We start from the raw sequence: 21,667 nt of genomic DNA, 5'->3' as shown, positions 1-21,667 counted from the left end.
AAGCCTGTTCTAAAAAAATGCAGTTCATTAATTTCTGACAGAAACCCAAAGATTGCTAATATTTTTCTTTCCATAGAGCAAAATCTCCTTCACAAAGTCAACAGATGAAGACCAAAGAGCCAAGAGGAGGGATATGATAACAGGGCCACATTCTCACACTTCCGATTCTGTTCTGTACTCTGTGTACTTTATGGAAGATTTATGTTCATGGTTCCCATTAGCACTGATGGGAACTTTGCTTGCAAATCGGCCACACAGAGAGAAAAGACGAAAGAGCCCTCAATACCAAGCTGGCTGATGAGGATAATGCTAATCTTTTTTCTCAGGAAAACACACCTTAGGAAATCATCTTCAACAGCTGCTGCAGCAACACAGAGGGTTTTTTCGCAATTGTATAAACGTGTTAGTAAATAGCTATGGTGTAATGAAAGCAGTATCGGTCAAATACCACTTAAGTATCCATCCTTGCTCGGACACTTTATCGACAACTGACTGATAAACGCCCACATGTTTATGTTAGAATTATCCATACCATGTCAGGAGTGGCATGTGTGTTTGTATGGTCTGTAAATTCAGGGGCATGTTAGGGCCTTGTAGCCCAAAAAGACAGAGGGAAAGCAAATGTGCAGTAGTGCCAGCTTCCAGATAAAGAGGTCACTTGAGTGGCTGCTGATGTTCTAACACAGACTTTAGCGAGGTCCAGACACCTGATAAAAAACATTTGTGATTAAAAAATGCCAGATATAGACTACAAAAGAAATAAAAGCTCAGGGAACCTACTTCTTTGATTTCAAGCATAAGAGTACAAACCTTACCAGTAGTGCTCACAGCTCCAGTGCAGAGCTTTGACCCTGACTACTGCCTATATCCAATAAGGAATTTCAGGGAAGGTTAGAAGGAGTTGTTCCAGGAGATGTAATGGAAGTTGCTCTGAAGAGCATTGAGGAGAGAGTTGTCTCCTGGCATCAGGACATGAACAAAATCACTTCCATACCTTGTAGTGTGCTTACTGGCTGCCAGCCTGAACTTTGTGTAGTTATGCATAGAAGATAATTGTCTGATGACCACTATATTTCCGTTGAAGAGAATATATTGTAATGACCATGTGATTTCTCCTTTTATTGGTAGAAATACACAATCAGAAGGCTGGAGGAAAGCTATTGATGCCATCTTTCTGGCTCAGGAGAGGCTGCAAAGTATTTACAGAACATAAATAACAAAGAGGGATGTAAATTATTTGCATCTCATAAACAAGCATGAGCAGATGAAATATTGTTAGAGTATTGTATCATCAAAAGCCCTGGCAGATTAAACTTTTCAGTATGAAATTTTTTGGAAAGTTCTGTCATTGATACAATAGAGAAGAGTCTGACACTGATTTGGGAATAGATCAGATGATCACAACTATTCCATCTGTACTTCTGTACCTTTGAGTCATCAAGGGATATTATTACTGTTAAACAACACAAGTTCTCAAAGGTATTAGGAAAATGCAGTATGGTCATGCAATATTCCATACAGATATGTATAAATATCCATATATACATAGATATAGTGACAGCTTTTCCACTGAATTGTGTATTCTATAATAGATCTGTGTTTCTCTAGCTGTAACTGTGGGTATTGTTATTCTCTTCAGTGACTGGGGAATTTCTGTGTTCCCACATGTAATAAGCCAAGTTCCATGTCTGACAACTGCTAGTCATATCTGCCATTGCTAGTAGTGAGTAATGATTGCTAGTAATGAGTGCACAGGCCTCTTGCTTATCTAAATTCCTGTCATTGTGAAAACAATTTTGCAATAATGTATAATTTTTTAATTAGACATTTGCATTATTAACAGCCATTGAAAGACAATTACAAAAGGTAACTTTGCATATAAGATTATTTTGTTACCTAGGATACTTTTCATGAGAGATGTTAGTGATTTTTTTCTTAACAGTGGCTGTTTTGATGCATAGTTGACTGGGTGCCCAGTTGGAAGATTAAGTATATGAAAGCTTTCCTCAGCTAGGGCTGCCATGCCTGTCTGTTGCAACTTGTTTGAAAAGATTCACGACAGAGAGCTTTTGTTACCTTGGAAAAATTTGTCTTTTAGAGACATTGCTAAATTCATGCCTTTCTTAATTCCTTACCTTGTTTAAAATTCGATGAAGTGAATGAATTTCAATGAATTGAGAATTCAGCAGTGAAATGAAACTAGACCTCAGTATTCTAATCCCTGGATGAAAGTCTGTCACATTATGATAGTCTGTACTCTGCATTGGCTTCTGTTCAGAACTAAGAATGCAAACAAAATCAACCTTACAATGTATGCCTTACAGAAGGGTGCTTTGGATTATTTCACACCTATGTCTGAGTTTGTAAGTGCCACTGGACAGCTGTGTATCTAATATCTGCTCTCACAAAAAAATTGTATTGTTAGGACTGACATACACAAGTATTTGTGTGTAGCTAACTTTAAAAATCTGATGTATATTATATGTGAGATGCTGTCACATTTAGTAAAAGACCACTGGATGCTTCATTCTATTTATCAAATGCTGTTTTCAGTTTACACAAATTTCAGCATGAAATCTGTTGAAGCGTAAAAATACATAGTCTGAGCCAAGTATAACAGGATCATTGCTTTGTTTTTACAGAATCATATTTCTTACAGATCATCACTGGACTTGAAGCTTACTCAAGAAAAAACAGATTAAAGACTAACACTTGGCTCAGTTATGTCAGGAAAATTATATAAAATACTGAAAATAACTTCTCTGAAGTGAGAAGAGTCCCTGTAAACAAGTATAACATTACCACAGGATCAGATTGAATGTTTAACATATCTTTCATCTTCCAGCTCCAACTGAAGTACCTACAGATGTGAGCGTAAAAGTTTTGTCATCTTCTGAAATGTCTGTTTCTTGGCACCATGTTTCTGATAAATCTGTGGAAGGATATCAGGTGAGTTTAGTAGTGACACTGTCAATCTTCTTATTCATTTACTGTCAGTAGTTATAGCAACACTAATTCCCACTATGGCATTCCATCTCTTAGGGTTCATTTCTCTTTAGTTAGCATGTTCTGTGCATATTTTGCATCTTGAGAAACAGATTATTTTTGTTATGTACTTCATTACTAAAATAGATTAAGAAATCTATGTTTGCACTTTTCAACTAACAAAATGTGCCATTATTTCATGAAATAATGTTGTCTCTTTTGTGTAATTGAATGCCTATCTATAATTTCTTAAAACATTGAAATTAAATTTTAGGTGTAATTTTCAACACATTTGGGAAATTTTAACTAACTCTGGCCTACTTAAATTACCAGCAGTTATTAATATATTTCACCCACAAACCCTATAGTAAGTGGGACCACTTGACAAATGCCCAAAATCCGGTATTATAGAGATATTGCTATTGTGCAAGACAGTGATGTTTTCTTGATGGTTTCTATTCTTCACATGAAAAGGAGCTTTGGGACATGTTCCATCTGGGCCATCTCAATGGCATTGCTGGTGAAAATTGTTCTTGTCCTTCTGCAGAGATGACTGGGTACAGTGAGAAGTGGCCATGTAGTGCTCTAGCAGGGAAGTCTTAACATCATCCATGCACAGTGGATGCTGACAAACTCTGCAGTGTAGTCTGCTTACTTTGGCTGCTACCCAAAATAGGGGTTGGGTCTTTAGTTTGTTAGTGACTTGCCTTGTGATTTAAGTTTTCAGCTACTTGAAGATATCCTTTATGTTCCAAAATAAGTACAAATACAAATACAAATGAGGAGTAATCTCATGGAATGCATTTTTTAAAATTAAAATCTATGAATAAATAAGTAGTACTTGTTTTTGGTTTATTTCCTGATGTCTGTTTCTGTCTCCATGAGATTTATGTAAAACTTTTGTGATACTGTAACAATAGTATCCCATGTCAAGGTTGATTTTATACAGTGCAGACATTAAATCTTAAAATTACAAACACTGGGGTTTGGAATCAAGGCACTAATATCAGTGGTAACTCCTAATTTACTAAAGCAGCCCTCTCTGGTTTGGTATCTCATAGGGATTTTGCAGCTAGAATAGGATGGACAAATTGATGGTCATAGCTGAGATCTGTGAGCTCAACCTGGACAGCCCTGTAGCAGCACTGCACTCCCAGGGTGGACAGTCTGCCCAGAGACTGAAGCCTTCACGTGCAGAATAACCTGAACACACACTTGGCACACAGGAGGGGACTTCTGGGAATGTAGAACATGGCAACTAGTGGAGAGTGACAGCTGCTCTCTCTCTCTGGTAGATAGAGCAGCAACAAGGAGGGCTGACAGAGGCTGGGATTACAGTTGTGATAGACCATGAAGCTGGATGTTCAGAGTTACAGTGGGGAATAGGTTAGTAAAGCAGGAGGGGCAAAGATAAATGTGGAAAGTACATGGTAGGAGAATATGCCCACAGACAGCCCATGTTTGGCCATTTTTTAAAATTTTACTTTATTTGACATAAAGACATCTGAATTATGTTAGGGGACATAAGGGGAGGAAGGGAGGAAGAGGATTTAGCAGCAAAGACCAGGATGAGCAAAACAGTCAATAAAAAAAGAAGGGGAAAAAAAAATCAGAAAGAAATGTGGGGGATCTTTGGGCTGAAAAGAGAATAACTATTAGAAAGGTGGGATATCCTGGGAATGGACCATCTGTTTGTTACATGGACTATGGATGTTCAGGGTGTGGCCTTGTTTTGATAGCAGTAGTGTAGTTTCATCCACCTGTTTCTGGAGAAATACACTTTCACAAATCCATCGTGAACTGACTCGCTTGTACGTGTACAGTGAACAGCTACCTTAGAATATCAATTTCTACTCTTTTTTCCCTCTTTTTCTAAGACAATCTTCTAATTTTCAGGTGTGTAAAAATTTCCATCTGACTAGACGATAAACAGACGGATAGTCCCAAATTACTGCCCCACAATGCTCAATAAGGTGTTAATTCTGAGATCTTTTCCCCCAGGGCAATCACCAGTCTCATTCTAGTAGAGGGGAAGGCAACAAAAGGAAAGCCCATACTTCTTCACTGAGAATAAAAAAGAGACACTTGTGTTCCTGAAGATCAGAACCCCTGAAGGAGCCATAAGATAGGGCTTAAATAGAGAGGGTTGTTCTGGAAGGTTAAGGCTGAAGATAGCATTTGTGAAGTTGCAATAAAACCTGTGGTGGAAGGAGAATTCAAACTGCATTATAAAATTCTAGTGACTATCTCTGGAAGGCTCTGTGTCTATTTGCATTGATAAATAATACAACAGTTACCTTTAAATTACTGCTCAGGTGTAACACAGGTTAATAGAAACCATCATTCACCAGATCACCTTCTCAGTTCCCTTTTGGTCTTTATTATTATTTGAAAATTGCATGATTAATTTTGAATGCTAGAGTTTAAGAGGTGGGAGTACCCTGAGCAAAGAACCTGAGGTATTTCACCTGTGACACAATGCTTCTCACACCAGAAGGAGTCAGATTTCCTGACACTAATGCATACTGTCAGGATGACTGCCCTCATGGTGATGAGTGTGAGCTGATACGTTTTGCCATTACAGAGGAGTATCCTCAGCTCACACTTAAAGAAGAGATAAAGTATGAAAACTATCTCCATCCCTATAGAGAATTTAAGATTTATGTATTCTTACAATACACTGCTAACAGCCACATCTCTGCAGTGGATGCAGCACCAGTGGCACTATCCGTATTTCATGCTGTTTCTATGTCATAAATGTAGGTTTATTTTATTATACAAATTTATCACCACTCACCACCATTGTCTCTTGTTGACTGAAATATGCTATTAGCATTATTTCTTAATATGAGTAAAGTATATTTTTGTGTCAGTCCTATGTAGAACTTTCAAGAATATGGGAGCTTTTGTTTCATGACACTTACAGAAACAGCTTGAATATTTTAAATTTTGAATAGAGGGGAAGACCATGAAAGACAGGTTTTTTGCTGATTTTAGCACAGAGGGCTGCACTAATTCATGATGGCTAAGGCATTCCTTCGCACAAATCACAATCGGCTTATTTCCCACAAAAACTCTAGAGCTTGGTTGAAATCCCCTTCTGTGTCCTCTGGGGATTCATTGCCTGTGGATTACCCTAACAAAGTAAATGCAGAGCATCAGGCATAAGAAGGATGTCCGGGGCTACTATATAAACTCTTTTAAAAAAAGAGAGAGGGGCTACTCAGTAGAGTGAGGAAATGAGACTTCTTGAAGCAGTGTGGCATTTAATTCCAGAGGCAAGAAAGAAATTTCCAAATTATTTCAAGAAAGTTTGAAATTATTTAAATATAAAGTGAGAAATATAGGAATAGTATAAAGAAGACAGTAGTTATCTTAGCTCTCAGGGAAGTAATCTTATTTTTTTCTTTTCCAGGAATTGTTACAATGTTCCAAATATTTAAGTATGGCTGTGTATTAGAGAAGAACTTTCTGTGTTCATGACATATAGCTCATACACTGTGGGAGTAAAGTCCACAACATTGCAGCCAAGAACAATTGTATCTGGGATTTAAATTTTATTTAATTTTTAAATTATATTACTTCTTTCTGAAGCGTAATATGTTCTCAGTGAAGAAATTTGCATTTTCATTCATCGTTCTCACTTGTCTTCTTTGATGTTCTATGTTACTCTTGTATTACACCGTTAGCATCCCTGTACTGCAAATGAGCATTAAGATTGTAAAAAGCTTTGCAAGTCAGAGGAATTCAAAGGCTTTCAGATTATGCCACATGATTAATAAAAGCTTCATATAGAGTGTGTTTTCCATCTTTAGCTAAAGCTGTTACTTAATTAACATAATAGATCATACTAAAAACTGATTAGTTAATTTTCAGTGGCCAGCTAAAATCAACAAGAAAGCTGATATTGGTCCTGTCATGGTTAATAAACTTTTGGCCACCTAGAACTTTAAAGACGTCCTTTTGCTGCAGGCTAGAAACTTGTTTGAACTTAGAGACAGAGAAAGACATGACGTTCTCCATGCTTCTGATGTACACACCCTCTCTCACCTGAGTCAGCCATTTACAGTTAACACCTTATGGTGTACAGCTGGTTGCATTCAACAAGACCTGCTTATCTACAACAGTATGTTAATTCTAATCCTATAAAAGAAACTCTGACTTGAAGATCACTATCAAACCTTCAGCTGAAATGGCTGTCATGGTTTCAGATCCACGCCAGTTCGAAACCATTCATCTGGTTACCACTCTACTGCTGAAGCCTGCAGAATGGGCTGGGTACAGTCCTTGCTCATTTTAGGGTAAAGGCTGTTTACTCAGGAAAATAGCCACCTTTATAAGTACAAATTTTGAGTGTGATTGCCAAACTTACAGTACATTACAGATGTTTAGGATGCTAGTGGATGATATTTTTTAAACAGAATGCAGGACATACATTTATAGAACTGAAGGTTATCTTTTTGTGCCTGCTGAAAATCAGGTGTGCATGCTGAACTTAAAAAGTGAAGCCAGTTTGGTCTGCAGATACAGTGTGATTCTCCCTGCAGCAGGAAAGAGTGACAAAGGCCACTAAGATGTCACATTTATGATAATCAGAGTGAGTAACCTGTAACACTGGTGGGAAAGACTGTGGCAAAAAACATTGACAAGAGACAAGGTACAAGAAGTATTTAGTTGACAGTAATCTCTGTGTAGCAACACTCTTCTCATGTCCAAAGACATTTGTAGTAGGTAAAGAGAAATCTCCCTGCTAAATCCCCTGCATCTCTCCTTATTCAACCACAGCGTGTGTTCTAAGATAAAGCAATATTTTTATTAAATATTGTAATTTAAATGTAAATGGGAGAAAATAAAGCCTCATCAAACAAGGGTTGCACCCAATACTTGTAAAGAAGAGAACTGTGATATTAACACTTTGACAGACTATCAGTTCATCTAACCTATTCCTTAAATGAAGTTTTCATGGACAGCTAATCTCAGAAGATTTAAGCTGTTACAATTTAGACGATGACAGTATACTTCATGTCACCGATAATGTCTTACAAACTACAATTTTCCAAGAGCCTGAATTTACCAACAATATTAACTTCTTCCTAAAAAATTTAAAGCACCCTCATGTAGCATGCACAAAAATCATTATGAAGTCAGGCAGAAGCTGAGCAGAAGTGTTGAGGGTGAAAACACTGAGAACCAAAATGCAATCTGCATGGCCTTCTGCTCTTTCAGGTTTGTGCAGTAACTTAGTCTTAATGCAAATGGTTATAAACCAGACAAAATGCAGAGACTGACACTGTTTCACTCTGATTTGCATCTCACAAGGCCATGCAGAATAGGACCCTGTGTATGTGAGGGACTGTATGGAATGGCATCACTCCATAGGAATTACACTGTTTTCACCTGGTGCTCTGTAATGGATAATGAATTAAACTAGGATGGAATAAGTTCTTGGGAAAAAAAAGCAACTCATGTAATTTCTGTGTACTGTTAATTGGCTTTTAAGATATTACAAGCTTACAGTCATGTTTTTCCCATATTTTAAGTATTTTCATGTTTTTCTTCATCTACTTTGACAAATGTCATATTGTGCTATAAAGCTTGATTGAATTTAGCTGAAAAACTGTAGAAAATGGTTACGTATATGTATACTGACCTACACATGCAGCTAACATGACTGAATACTTTGCATTCTGTATATAGAAGAACAAAAGGGCTAAATTTGTAAGACATTCAAAACAAAATATACCAAAAACTTTACCAGAGTTTAGTCTCTACTAGTGTAAGAAATAATAATAAATTTCAGAGTAGAATGCAAAAACAAATGAGCAAGAAGAAAAAAGTCTTGTTCTTTGAAGGCATTATCCAGCTCCCAGGCTTCTAGTGACTTAGCTGGGAACAAGTTAAACCACTGTGAGAAAAGTTTACATAATAAATTCTACATTCAGTTCTCTTTCTTTATGCCTATACAAAGCTTAAAATCACAGCCTGTAGAAGGAATTCCATGCTATTGCTGTTATATTTCTTTTAGCTGGCTTATATCTGAATATATAGTATAGAAATACATTGTTTTTTTATAAAATTGCTCTATGATTCAATAGGTTAAATTTAATCCTCCAACTGGCTTGCTTACAGATTCGTTACTGGGCTGCTCATGATAAAGAAGCAGCTGCACAGCGGGTACAGGTGAGCAATCAAGAGTATTCAACCAAACTGGAAAACCTGAAGCCTAACACTCGCTACCATGTAGATGTGTCTGCCTTCAATAGTGCAGGCTATGGACCTCCCAGCAGCACCATTGATGTTGTTACCAGGAAAGCACGTAAGTAAATGGAGTATTAGGTTAAGTATAATCATGTCCATCATGTTTTCAAACATGGCTTCTCATTCACATACCAAATGTTCTCTCCTCATGTGGTATTGCTTCTTAGTCTGAAAATTTATGCTAAAATTCTCCTTCCTCTCTTTTGCTGCCATGTATAATGGGGCTATCTTACAAAAGGGAGAAAAGAGGCTAAGATTATAGGCTCAAAGGAGCAAGCTCAGATCAGGTTGCTTAGGGATTTGTGTAGCTTGATCTTGAAAGCCTAAAGGGATAGAGACTGCACAACCTCTCTGAGAAACCCTCCAGTCCCTGACTTATTCTGAACATCTAGTCTGAGACTCTTAATCAATATTGTGTGTTTTTGTTACTTGTCCTCCTGCCATGCCATCCAAGAGCCTAGATCCTTCTTAATAAGCCCCCTGCTAGGACAGGGGAATTTCAGGTCCCCTCCAAAACTGTCTTTCCTCCAGGGTGAACAAGCACAGCTCTTTAACCATTCCTTTACAAATCAAGTGTTCCAGATCCCCACCAGGTTGGTATTCTCTTGAACTAACTCCAGATTACCAGTGTCTTTCAAGTATTGGGAATCCCAAAGCTGGACACAATATTCTAAATGATAAGCAGTTGAGACCAGCTCTTATTTAGGCATCTATATACTGCCTTTTTGTTTAATCAATAGCAAGAAAGATTCTGATGATTAAAATGTGACCAACTGCCATTTTCATCAACAACAGAGCAACAGACTCAGGCAGCCTTGAGCAGTGGGTGATCTAAATCTCAGCCTAGAATTAACATACCATAACAAGTTTTTGAATATTGCTCCTGACTAAGTGAGGATACCTAGCACTACATTGTCTGAGCAATGTAAGAAAAGCATCTTGTGTATTTAAAACACGGTTATCTGGGCTAAGAATGGAAACAACTAATTTGAGGATTTCTGCCAGTAAATAGTGTATTGTGCAACTTGCCCCTGCAGGGTTCATTAATAGGATTCCATTTTATAAGCTTATTGTGTAAGTTATAATTAATGATCTCTGCAGTGGGGTACTTCTATTTCTGCTGAATTAAGTGATGTAGAAATGGCAGTAAATAGTTGATTAAATATTTGATCTCATCGAATAAATGTGACTTACACCACGTTTCTGAGAGGTTCTGAAGGTAGTTGCATGCCAGCAAACACTTGTGGTCAGCAACACAGTGAAGGGTAGTGTTGGCCACTTCCATTCTGGCAACACAGAAAGGCCGACCCACAATGCAGACACTGCATAAAGCCATCCAAAATGGCCCAGCTGGAGCTGTAGCAGTTCATTCCAGGAAGAAGACGATCCCTTACTCATATATATGGCAGCCTAATTTCCATTTTCACATTTTTAAATTATTACTTGTCTTAATAAAAACATCATTGAGCATTTATGAAATCTCATTCATGTGTATGTTATACATATGTTGCTTTTCAGCTCCAAGCCAGCGTCCAAGAATTATCAGTTCTATAAGATCTGGTTCAAGGTACATCATCACCTGGGATCATGTGAAGGCAATGTCAAACGAGTCTGCCGTTGAAGGATACAAAGTATGATATCTGAAAATATTTTTTATCTTGATGTATGCTTCATGTAGTGCATTTGATGGACAGTGTTGAATCCTTGTACGTAATCAGACTTACTTGTACTTGAATGCTGAAGAGGAAGGTATCATGCTCAACAATGCCAACCATCCAGTAGTCCTAGGGCAAAGCCAATGGGCCTAGTCAGTATGATGAGAAAATATTGGAACAGTGAAATTCATTTGGGTGGTAAGCCATATTATGGGAAAGTTCATAGCAGTGGCTGCAACAATGTCATTTCCCACATGATCACATTTATTGCTTGTTGGCTTATATAATGCACAGAAAAGTTGTACACTTTTTAGTGTTTCCTGATATCAGTATGCATTGTTCCATTTTTCCTTTCCCACCTCCATAGGGGCTACAGTTCCTGGAACATGATTTTTTTAAAGTCTGGGAAGGTAGAGGAAGGGAAGGGACTTCTACTATCATTAGATGATGGATGTAATGCAGTTACTCTGTAACCATAGCAAGTATATATACAGACCATAAGGAATATAGAAAAGTTCAGATATTTATTCCTGTTTCATGTTGCTGCTTGTTTGGCAATAAGAAAATTATTATCATATTCTTCATTTGAAAATTTGATTGAGGAGTTGAACTCCTTCCTGGGAATTGCTAAGTGTTTCACAGAGATTATTTCAGAAAGAAATGGGATCTTTTCTAAAGGTCCCATAAGATATCCCATTTGCAATAGTTTAGCATCATTGAGAGCTAATAATAAAATTAATAGTTGTTTCATTTATGAAAATGGTTATAAATTTTATGTCAGAAAACCCAGATGAGTTCTCATATTTTTATTTGATGGTCTCTGCCACCCTGCATTATTATTCTCCATCACTTAAATACTTATTTTGAGTGTAAGTGCTGAAATTATTTTTCAAAAGGTGGTATAATTTTGTGACAGAAAAGAAGAAAACAGCCTGTCTAGATTCACCTTGTGTAGATTTGCAAAAAAGTTGTATTAGCCACCAAGTTTATATATATATATATATAATGTTTCATGTTAATAATAACCTAATACTTTTTCACACACTGCACATATAGAAATGTATCTTCATGGAAATGTCACGTTTCAATAACTGTATTTGCCCTTGCCATGACTTTCCTAGGTACTTTATAGGCCAGATGGACAGCATGAAGGCAAGTTGTTTTCCACTGGAAAGCACACGATAGAGGTCCCAGTCCCCAGCGATGGTGAATATGTTGTTGAGGTGCGAGCACACAGTGAAGGAGGAGATGGAGAAGTAGCCCAAATAAAAATTTCAGGTGAGCAGATAACTTCCCTTTTTCTTTGCCACGCTTCTTGGAAATCTTGAACTGAGTGTTTTTCCTCTTGCGTGCTGTTGAGAGATGGGTACATCCAAAATTAGGATAGGTAGCCCATAGTTAAAGGTAGCCCTTCAGCAGTGACTGTACTGAGAATAAGAGTGTATCAAAACATTTCTGAGGACTCATAGCACACACAGGACACTTCTGTAGCAGTCCAGCTCAATCCTAGAAGCACTGCCAATCTTCCAAATACCAGATTGCTTTTACTGGTGCCCCAGTTAGGCTGTCACTTCTAGTAGTGTCCTACAAGCTTAACTACATGGTGCAGGCCTCAAGATCTAGGTGTCAGCTTGCAATAACCCCATAGTTCTTAGCACCTTTTGCTTCTATCGCATTCCACTGTCAACTGCTGCTAAAAGGAAAATAATAGAGGAAAGGCGTGTGCTCCACAGTGATCTACAGACCACTTGCTGGGGAAATTCTGCTTCTCACTCAGTGGAAAGGGCATCTATGGCACAAAAATTATAAATAAGCAATGAGAATAAATTATAAATTCAATTTCAGACATAGTCTGCACATCTCTTTCCTGTTAGTTTTTTATCTTAAGTAGTTCCTTGGCAATATTTAGTATAAAAGAGAACATATGAATAGACATCAAGGAATTGGGTAGTGTATTTGCAAGGTTATGATTCAAACACTTACATTGTGTTCTTGTCTTTTTCATTAAAAAATGAACTTGGGGAATAGAAAGGATTAAATGTCAACAATATTCTTGTCACAGAAGCAATGCAATCATTATTGTGGCTTTTTGAAAAGAACAATGCTCATGCCATATTATCTGTACTGTGAGGGAAGCTGCCCATTCCTGAAGGAGTGGACCTCCCATCTGCAGGGTTTCAACAATATATACAGCTTATATCACCTGGTGTGAGCTCATGAGTTTCACCATTTTTGTTTGTATGAAGTTTGTATTTTTTGTGTATTTTGTTCAAATGAACAACTGCACAGTTGTTACCTGTTTTTATCTTTTATCTAGCTTTTGTGTCTGGGCATTGTTTCCTTTTATAGCTGTTGTTAAAGAGTCTTTTTGTGTCTAATACATTGTTCCCATTAAGAAATGTATCGATACCAGCCAAGTGAATAATCAAATGTTAAAAAGACAGTATGCCTTGAGTTTCTCCATGATTACATTTTCATCAGGTCTTAAATAATTTTATCAACTTTTTTTTACCTCTCCAGCTTCTGAAACTTCTTTTAGGACTGTAGATACTATATATGCACTGATTTAACTCAACTGTCTGCAGAGATATTATTGGCCTCTCCACACTTAACTACTTGCAGCATTATTCATGAAAGGCTTTCATTAGCCATTTATTATCTTGCACAGGGCTATGTGTTTATCTTGTTTGTCCAACGCCACCTCTAATCCTTCCTGGAATCCTTGCTTTCCACAATACAGTGTCTCATCATTTTCAGAGTACCACCACAGTGTCATGTCTCTTTTTCACTTTGTGTTTAATTTTGCCTGTGACTATGACAAAGCACAGTTGGTTTGAGTGGTTCAAGCCCCTGTGCTGTCTGAATTTTTATATGAATATGTTGTCTGTATTTGCCATTTTAGTTCCGTAGGTGTTTGCTTCTGCTGCTTTTGATAAAAATATTTGGATTGCATTCAGTCTACAGCTGTTCAGTGTGGAACTGGTTGCCCTAGAAATTCAGTGGCCATTCTTCAATACTTGTTTTTTGAAATCTGTTGGTGACTGAATTCTCAGTCCATTTAGCATACATGCTACATATGTATCATGTTCTATGGCAATATTTTGGGGTACTAAGTCAAGTGCTTAAAAAAAGCTGAAATATATGTTGTATATGTTGTATTATCATACACCAAGACAATCTCTTTTAACATATTATATAAGCTGCAAAAAAGTTGAGGCACCTGCTGTCTTCAGGACATGTCCTAAGTGTCTTTGTATCAAGCATGCATTACAACCTGCCATTGGTGTGGTGCAAAGACCCTTTAGGTCACAGCTGGTAGATTACTTCCCAGACCAAAAGCATTGTGTCAGTACAATGTGAAGTCCATCAGTCTTGCCAAGTCTGTGACCTGTCCCAAGTATGCCTGTACAGAATTAGCACCACTGGGAGAGTTAGCACACTACAAATGCTGGTTTGCAGACTTGAGCTGTCTTCCGCACTGCAGACAAGCTCTTATCCATAAATTCCACCATACACCAGCTAGACAGACAGGAACTGTGCCTCTGGTGACCTAGACAGAGGCAGGATTCCCTGGACTCAGCTTAGGAAAGTTTGAAAAAGAGACAAAAGGTAAGGAAATATCTTTGGAATACATACTATACAGCAAATCAGGCAAGAATTTCAGGTTATTTCTAGGCTGCTTTTCCAAAAAGGAGAAGTATAGTTTTAACACCTACGCATGGCAAATTATGTCTGTTAATTTTTATTCTTAGGAAAATCTTCCAGTAATGCATCAGGGTTTAAAATAAAGTGCCCCAAAAGAATGATAGTGATTTTTCTTTTTTTTTTTTTTTAATTATGTTTTTTCTCAGAGAATTGCAAAGAAGAGATGTAGTTTGATAGGAATGCTTGTTTTGGTGCTTGGCTGACTAAAATGGAAGTTACATATTTACAAAGAGATGTAAACAATAGCTAAAGCAAAACATAAGGCATCTTACCAAACTCAGAGAGGAGGATTGCCTTACGTGACCTTTAGACATCTGATTCCAGAGCTTGCAAACCTACCTAATTTTGTGCAGAAGTGAATGGGGAGAATTGAGCAGCTAGGGCATAGGTTCCAAATAGCCTATATGCTGACCAGGAATGGTGAGATCTTAAATAAGGAGTGTCTACAACACCAGTGTGTCCTCCAGATGGGTGTTTTCCTGCTGTTCACTGGGTATCAAATCCAAAGTAATCTACATAACATGGCTGAGTTAGGTGTCTAAGCTCCCATTATAATCAGTTGTCATCTAGGGTATAATTCAGAATGTTAAAAAAAACCTGTAGCATTTGAGATGCCCCAATTTACTAAGGACATCCACACAATTCTGACAGGCATGACATGAAATACAGGCAACCTGAGGCCTTCTGGATAGGCAGTTTGTCTTGGTTTGGGACAAATTTGGAAGGGAACTTCCAAAGGGATGATTCCTTAAAGGGCAAAATTCAGCAGTCCTTCCTCCACCTGTGAGGGAGATAAACTTCCTTCAAGAGAAGTGGAAAAAACTGCTTATTTAACAAGCAAAGTATTTATAAGCATAGGAAATGAATAATATTAAACAATTAAACCTTTTGCTATTTCGAAGAGATGGCAAATTCAGAAAGTCCTTCTGTAGTTTAGACAGAGTCCTCTGTGGGTGTTTTTTGGCTCACTGAGTGTCTCTCAGTCCCTCTGGTGCTGGAATGCAGCATCCTGGGCCCCAGTGGGCCACGGGTGTGAGCTCCCGGTGTTCTTTCTGGGTTTTCAGTCAAGAGCAGGTTTGAATAGTTCCAGGAAAAGAAAGACACAGTCCGGGGAACTTCCCTGCCTCAGCTAGCTAAAAAAATAACTAAAAGCAAGGGAGAACTCTGTCTCACTCCATGTCCATGCTGCAGAAAGCACACAGAGAGAGAGAGCTGAGCTTCTTTATGTTTTTGAATATAGCCGCAAAAAAATTCCACTGCTTTTCCTTCTCCCCGGCTTTGCTCTCAGATCTAGTTTTAAAGGCACAAAGCTTATTTCTGGGCTAAACAGATGAATGGGAATATAATTCAGCATCATAAGGCCAACCCAGGACACAGGTGGAGGCCAGACAGGACACCAGAAGACATCTTTTATCCTATATTTCAGGACTAATTGGCCCTGAGGTCCTAAAACAGAAATTAAAATTTTAGCATGTTTTAAGTAACATAATTACATTTGAAAGTCAAATGGAAAAGAAACTACAAGTAGATTTTATTTCTATCTCAATTCCTTGTTTAAGGGAAAAACATGATTTTTTTGTTTTCCTCATTCTGTTCCGTCTCACAGAAAACCCAGTCGTCTGCCAAAAGGGGGGCACAAATATCCTGCTGCTACTTTGCTCTCATGTGAGCAGTCAGCTTCCAACAGGATGCTCTATTTCAGCTGAGAGTGATGTAAATGAAGTTTACCAAACACAGCTATCTTTTATGCCTTTCTTTTTAGCAAACATCTTGAAATAAAAGTTCTTATCATAAAGTCACTCTCTGTATATGTGCATTCCAGTATACAGCTATAATCAGTGTAAAATACAGCCATGATATTTCATATTTTATTGGCCAGTGCCTGTTGTAGAGTAAGGAGCTTGGGGATATTTTTCAAGCCCATTATAGTAAATTAACGAGTTGCACAATTTAAAATTCATTCTTCAGTTACCACAACCAGATGAAAGTTGGAATGACTTGTTTAACCAATGGAGTATTTTTTAACATTTAATAATAGGCTTATCTGTTTCCTTTGAAATACAATAAAGGCTGAGATTTTTTTTTTGTCTCTTGCATGATTTTTGGATAGCAGTGCTTTATTATATTACTAATATTAGTGTAATCAGAACAATCTTGCAATCAGTAGGAACTAAAACCATATGGTGCTTGATTATTTTTTCACTTCACTTGTGTAACTGCACAGGCCTCAGTGCAGTTGCTTTATGCCAGAGTAAGAAAAAAGCTTTAGATCAAGCTCTCAAGTTTTAAAATTTCATTCAGGCTGGGAGAGAGGAGAGGGTTTCTCATTTGGATAAATATTGGGAAAGAAAGGAAAATACTACACACCTTTAGCTTCACATGTGAAATCAGGTTAATGTCCCAGTTTAAATAATGACATAGACAAAGAATAATTTATGTATTGTATATACTTTCAGCAAGAGAACAAAATTACAGTTTCTCTGTGTTCACTGCACACATATATATACACATATGCATTCCATTTGCCAGAGGCATGTTTTAGGATCCTGAAATAGTGTTACTTTGAAGTACAGCTCTTTCAAAGGAAAAATCCATAAATTTTTCCTGTACTAATTTACACAATCCTTTTAATTATTTATCTTTTATTTTTTTCAATTCCTATTTGAAAGGGGACAAATGTTTATTGCACATATTAGTGTCAAGTATGTCAGGTGATCATTCACTTTTCATGTGGTATAATCACAATATTTTGATTGTGATTTGAAAATATCCATCTGTTGCAAAGATTGTTGAAGTAATAAGAGGAGGAGAACACAGGTAAAAATCGTAAGTAATACTGAAGAAAACAGACTCTATTTAGCCAGGGCATGACAGTCCTTTGTTACTTGCCTTGGAACTTCATATGCATCTGGTACAAGAATATAGCAAAAACCTTCTACTAAATTAAAAGTGTATTTCTGAAAGACCTCTCTTCTAAAAGAAGAGTAATTTTCAAAATGCATTTGCTGATGTCTCATTACTCAAAAATTAAGTAGAAAATACTCAGAATGCCCTCTGACCTGGTACATACATATGCTAAAATCAACATTTTTTTTTTCTCTGGTGTTTTTCTTGATTTTCCTTCATCATCACATTTCATTTCATCACAATTCTAATATATTGGTATTGCCGCCTTCCAAGCCTTAGTTTGAATTGAATGAGGTGACAGTTCCATGCTTTACAATCATTGCTGTGATAGACCAAGAGTTTTTTTGAAAAGCCATGTTCTCATTAATTTCAAAATTTTCTCTTTTATTCAAACTGAAAGTTTGGATAGAGAGTGGAAGTATTTTCATATCTAGGTTTTTTTTCTTAGTCTGCATTATCCTGTGATAATCCCTGCTTCATTTCTTCCTTTCTGCAGTGACTTTAATGCCCAATTTAAGATTTTTTCCTGTCTTGCTGAAGAGCAAGACCAAATCTATCTGTCCTTTTGGACTATTTTCTTTTCTTTGCAGCTTCTCAGTCCATTATTTTCATTGTCTGCATATTTTTCATGTTGCTCTCCAGCCCTAGGTGCTGCTTATTCCCACTGATCATTCCTTGTGGTGCTGCAGTACTTAGAGAGCAGAAGGAGGGAGGCTGTGCCACCATTTTGCACCTGAAGAGTTTCTGCTGTTTGCCCATTGCACCATGTGGTTTTTTAAATGTGGACTACTTGCAAGTCAAAAAGAGTGACACCTTTGGTAGATGGGTTGAATTTGTTTGTAAGAAAAACTCACAAATCCCTATTTTCTTGAACAAGGAGGAGTGCAATCCTTACTCAGGCATGCCAGATGTCCAAAGAAGATCCTCTGCCTAGGTCACAGGAGAATCTCCTCATGCTATTATTTGTTGCGTGCACAACTTCTAAAGAGTACATTTTATAAAAAAAATATTATCAGCGGTCTTCTACTTTCCATGCAAAATAATCTGTAATGAATATTAGCATATGTGAAGGGGAAGAGGTAGTTGAGGAATAACCTATGTTTATTTCCAGCTAAGTAATAACCCAGTGACTGAAATATTTCTGATTTTTCTTGGAGTCCAGGTCGTCTTTTCATGCTGGCAGCCTAGGTGTGTGGCAGGGCTAGAGTCAATGGAAAAGAAGCCCCAGCTGCTGCCTGCTGACAATGCCAAAGTTCCAGGTGCTATTGCCAGAACAAAACAAAATGCTTCCTTGACTGAATTTTCAAGTAGGAGAGGACAGACTAACATCATGGGGTGGAAAAACCACCCAGACCACCAGCAGCAATTCAAATATGTTTTTCTTAGGATACTTGAAGCTATTCCCCAGATGCACAGCAAACCTTAGCACGGCAGAAAGCATGGGAAGATGGACAGACAGCTTTGTTTCCATCTCATACATCTACTCTGCTGCAAAAACAGCAAATCACAGAGTTGTGAATCACTCCATTTTTGAAAGGTTTATGGCACAGGCAAGAGGAAAATTTCCTCGTGCACAAACAAAGGTTTCCTAGACAAGGGAAAGTTGGACACATAATTTAGTAATGATGCCAGTGATGCAAGATAAGTATATTATAATTAGTTCAGTTATTTTCCATTTACCATGAATAGGGATAACAGAATTTAAATCATGTCAGCTGATACTACCTATTTCTTTTGCCATAGTCTTTTATGAAGACAGTATTTCCAGCTGGGACAAGAGCAATTTCTTTTCAATAGCCAGTTGGAAGAACAAACCCACCTCTTTCTTTCATGCAGTTCAGTTTAACCTTAGGAAATTATATTTCTCCCCCATTTCTGTTTTTCTGTTCTTCCTGAGTAAATATGAAAACACTGAGAATACAGATACAAATGAAGCCTAATGATGAAGAAACTAATGACTGGAACAGGCAAAAATCCCTTCATTTTTTTCAGGTCGCCTATTTTTTTTGCATGGTAGTGGACAAACTCAGACGCAAGGAGAAACAGAATTTGAGAAGGCTTTGCAATTAACCTTTCTTATGGTAAAAAGAAGATATAAAAAACAGACAGCCCTAATGGAATATAGGTCCTTGGATCCTGGACCAAAAGGAGAGTATTACTTACAGGAAAATGGGGACAAGTTTGGTCGTTCTTCCAGGAAAAAGGAAATCTATTTTGCAAAACAGACACAAAGACAGACTGTCATGAATGAGCTTTTAGGTTGCTCAAAGAATCACCAGCAAAGGTAAATCTGCAAAAGCAGATTTAACATAAAAATGAAAGCATGACAGTTTGTTGGCAAGGTTCACTCTTCTACTTACTAGATGGACAAAACACACAGGAAAAATCAGAATAAAATCTAAAATCAATCAGTCTAAAATTAAAATTAACCTCAAATTATCTACATGGAGGCAGGGAATGGAAAAAGGTATGGATGGGGAGAGGTAAAGATAAAAAGGAATAAGGGAGACTCTGGTTGTGTCAAAAGGTTTCAAGGGGATCCTTTTACAAAACTTAGCCTTGGGTTTGACCAACAGTTTAAGCCTAAAAGTTTAGCAGCATTTAAACTTAACAGCACTTAATCAATAGCCTAACTTGAACAATTTAAGAAAATATTCTGTAGAATTTATTGTAAGCACATCAGTAACTGTCTTATAGGCCTGACTTAGGAATCTAACATACTATCGAATCTAAGAGAGCAACACTCACAGGACATTTGCTGTGGCTTATTCACACTCCCATGCACACAGACCTAAAGGAGTATGTGAGTAATTCCCATTGAGTTCAGTGATGAGCTCATGTTGAATGCATTTGCATCTTCTCAACAGGCAGAGGGTTCAGCCTCAAGGAGTGGGATTATCAGCCCAGGTTCTGTCGTTGCCATTCATCAGCAGTCCTCCAAGCACAGCAAGCTCAAGAGTTTTTGCTGGCTCTGAGAGGAGGGAGTTTGCAGGCTTTCTGTGGTCTGAGAGAGCTCAAAGGTCCTTTTTTATGACAATCCAATATGAAAAGACACTGATATTGGAAAAAGGGCCAAAAATATCATATATAAAGATAAGTAACATTTAAAGAAAATAATGATGTAACAAATTGTTGCAAAGCATTAGGAAATCCATCAAAGTCTGAACTGTTGTAATGCCTGGTTCATTTAGGCATTGATTTAATTTATTTTGAGTGTGTTTGGAAGACTTGCATTCTGTTCGAGATGTCAGTAAAATTTAAGATTTCTCTTCAGAAGTGTAAAAGTTTCGTCCTGGATGTTATGTGATTGAGATGTAAACAGAGAATTTAAAATACTAATAGAAAGCTGTGGATTAGTGGGACTTTACAAGGAGTTCCTGTGATACATAAAGATCTTGCTGAAAGGAAAACCATCCAGCAGTTCTTTTCATTTACTCAGACAGATAAACAACCACTTGTGTGAGAAAGGCTTCTGAGAATAGGAGACAGAAAAAAAGTTAGTTTAACTGCATGCATCCCATACAGATTATATTTGATGTTAAATTACATTCTGACTACATGTTTCTATAGATAGTTGAATCCTAAACTTAGAAAAAACAACTACAGGAATTCTATACCAGGCAGTAGTAAAGCCTTTGCATGATTTCACTGTTTTTGCTTGGGACTGTTGGGGAAAAAAAACCAAACAAACCAAAAACAAGCACCAAAACAAACAAAAAATACATCCACCAGCCAAATTGAAGGACGGGTGTTTTGTTTATTTAAAAGAAATGAGGACTCTTGATAGTAAGTGCACACATGGTGTGTTAGAGTGGCAGTTGGGTCATGTGATGCTGATTTGGTTTTGACACCGACTTTGATGGCTTCAATTGCAATTACGTGCACACTTCATCCATAAAATGTTGGTTGAGAGGAGAGATCACACATTTTAACACTGAGGAGAGAATCTTTAGGCACTACATATATCCAGCTCATACCTGGCCAGACTTCAGAGGGAGCTTAATAATCCTTCACTTTTAATTTACATCCACATGTTTATTTGTACACATTCATTAAGTCTTTATCTGGCATTTCTCTAGCTTTTCAAGGTTCCTAAAACTGACAGATCACAATTGCATTACTGCACAGAATTAAATCTTGTAGTCTGTTCTTAGTCA

General features: G+C 37.4%; 1 protein-coding gene across 1 annotated transcript in view; it reads left to right on the top strand.

Moving 5' to 3' along the window:
- Nucleotides 1-21,667, top strand: part of LOC131592285 (contactin-1-like) — a 150,023-nt gene that overhangs the window by 124,118 nt on the left and 4,238 nt on the right. Inside the window, exons 19-22 of the mRNA XM_058863696.1 lie at nucleotides 2,846-2,949; nucleotides 9,115-9,301; nucleotides 10,762-10,874; nucleotides 12,020-12,176. Of these exons, the coding sequence (XP_058719679.1) occupies nucleotides 2,846-2,949; nucleotides 9,115-9,301; nucleotides 10,762-10,874; nucleotides 12,020-12,176 (561 nt within the window). The remainder of the gene's footprint in view (nucleotides 1-2,845; nucleotides 2,950-9,114; nucleotides 9,302-10,761; nucleotides 10,875-12,019; nucleotides 12,177-21,667) is intronic.

Source organism: Poecile atricapillus, chromosome W (assembly GCF_030490865.1).
Source record: "Poecile atricapillus isolate bPoeAtr1 chromosome W, bPoeAtr1.hap1, whole genome shotgun sequence".
Classification (NCBI taxonomy): domain Eukaryota; kingdom Metazoa; phylum Chordata; class Aves; order Passeriformes; family Paridae; genus Poecile; species Poecile atricapillus.
The sequence above is the reverse complement of the archived record's forward strand: the minus strand, read 5'-3'. Positions and strand labels throughout refer to the sequence as shown.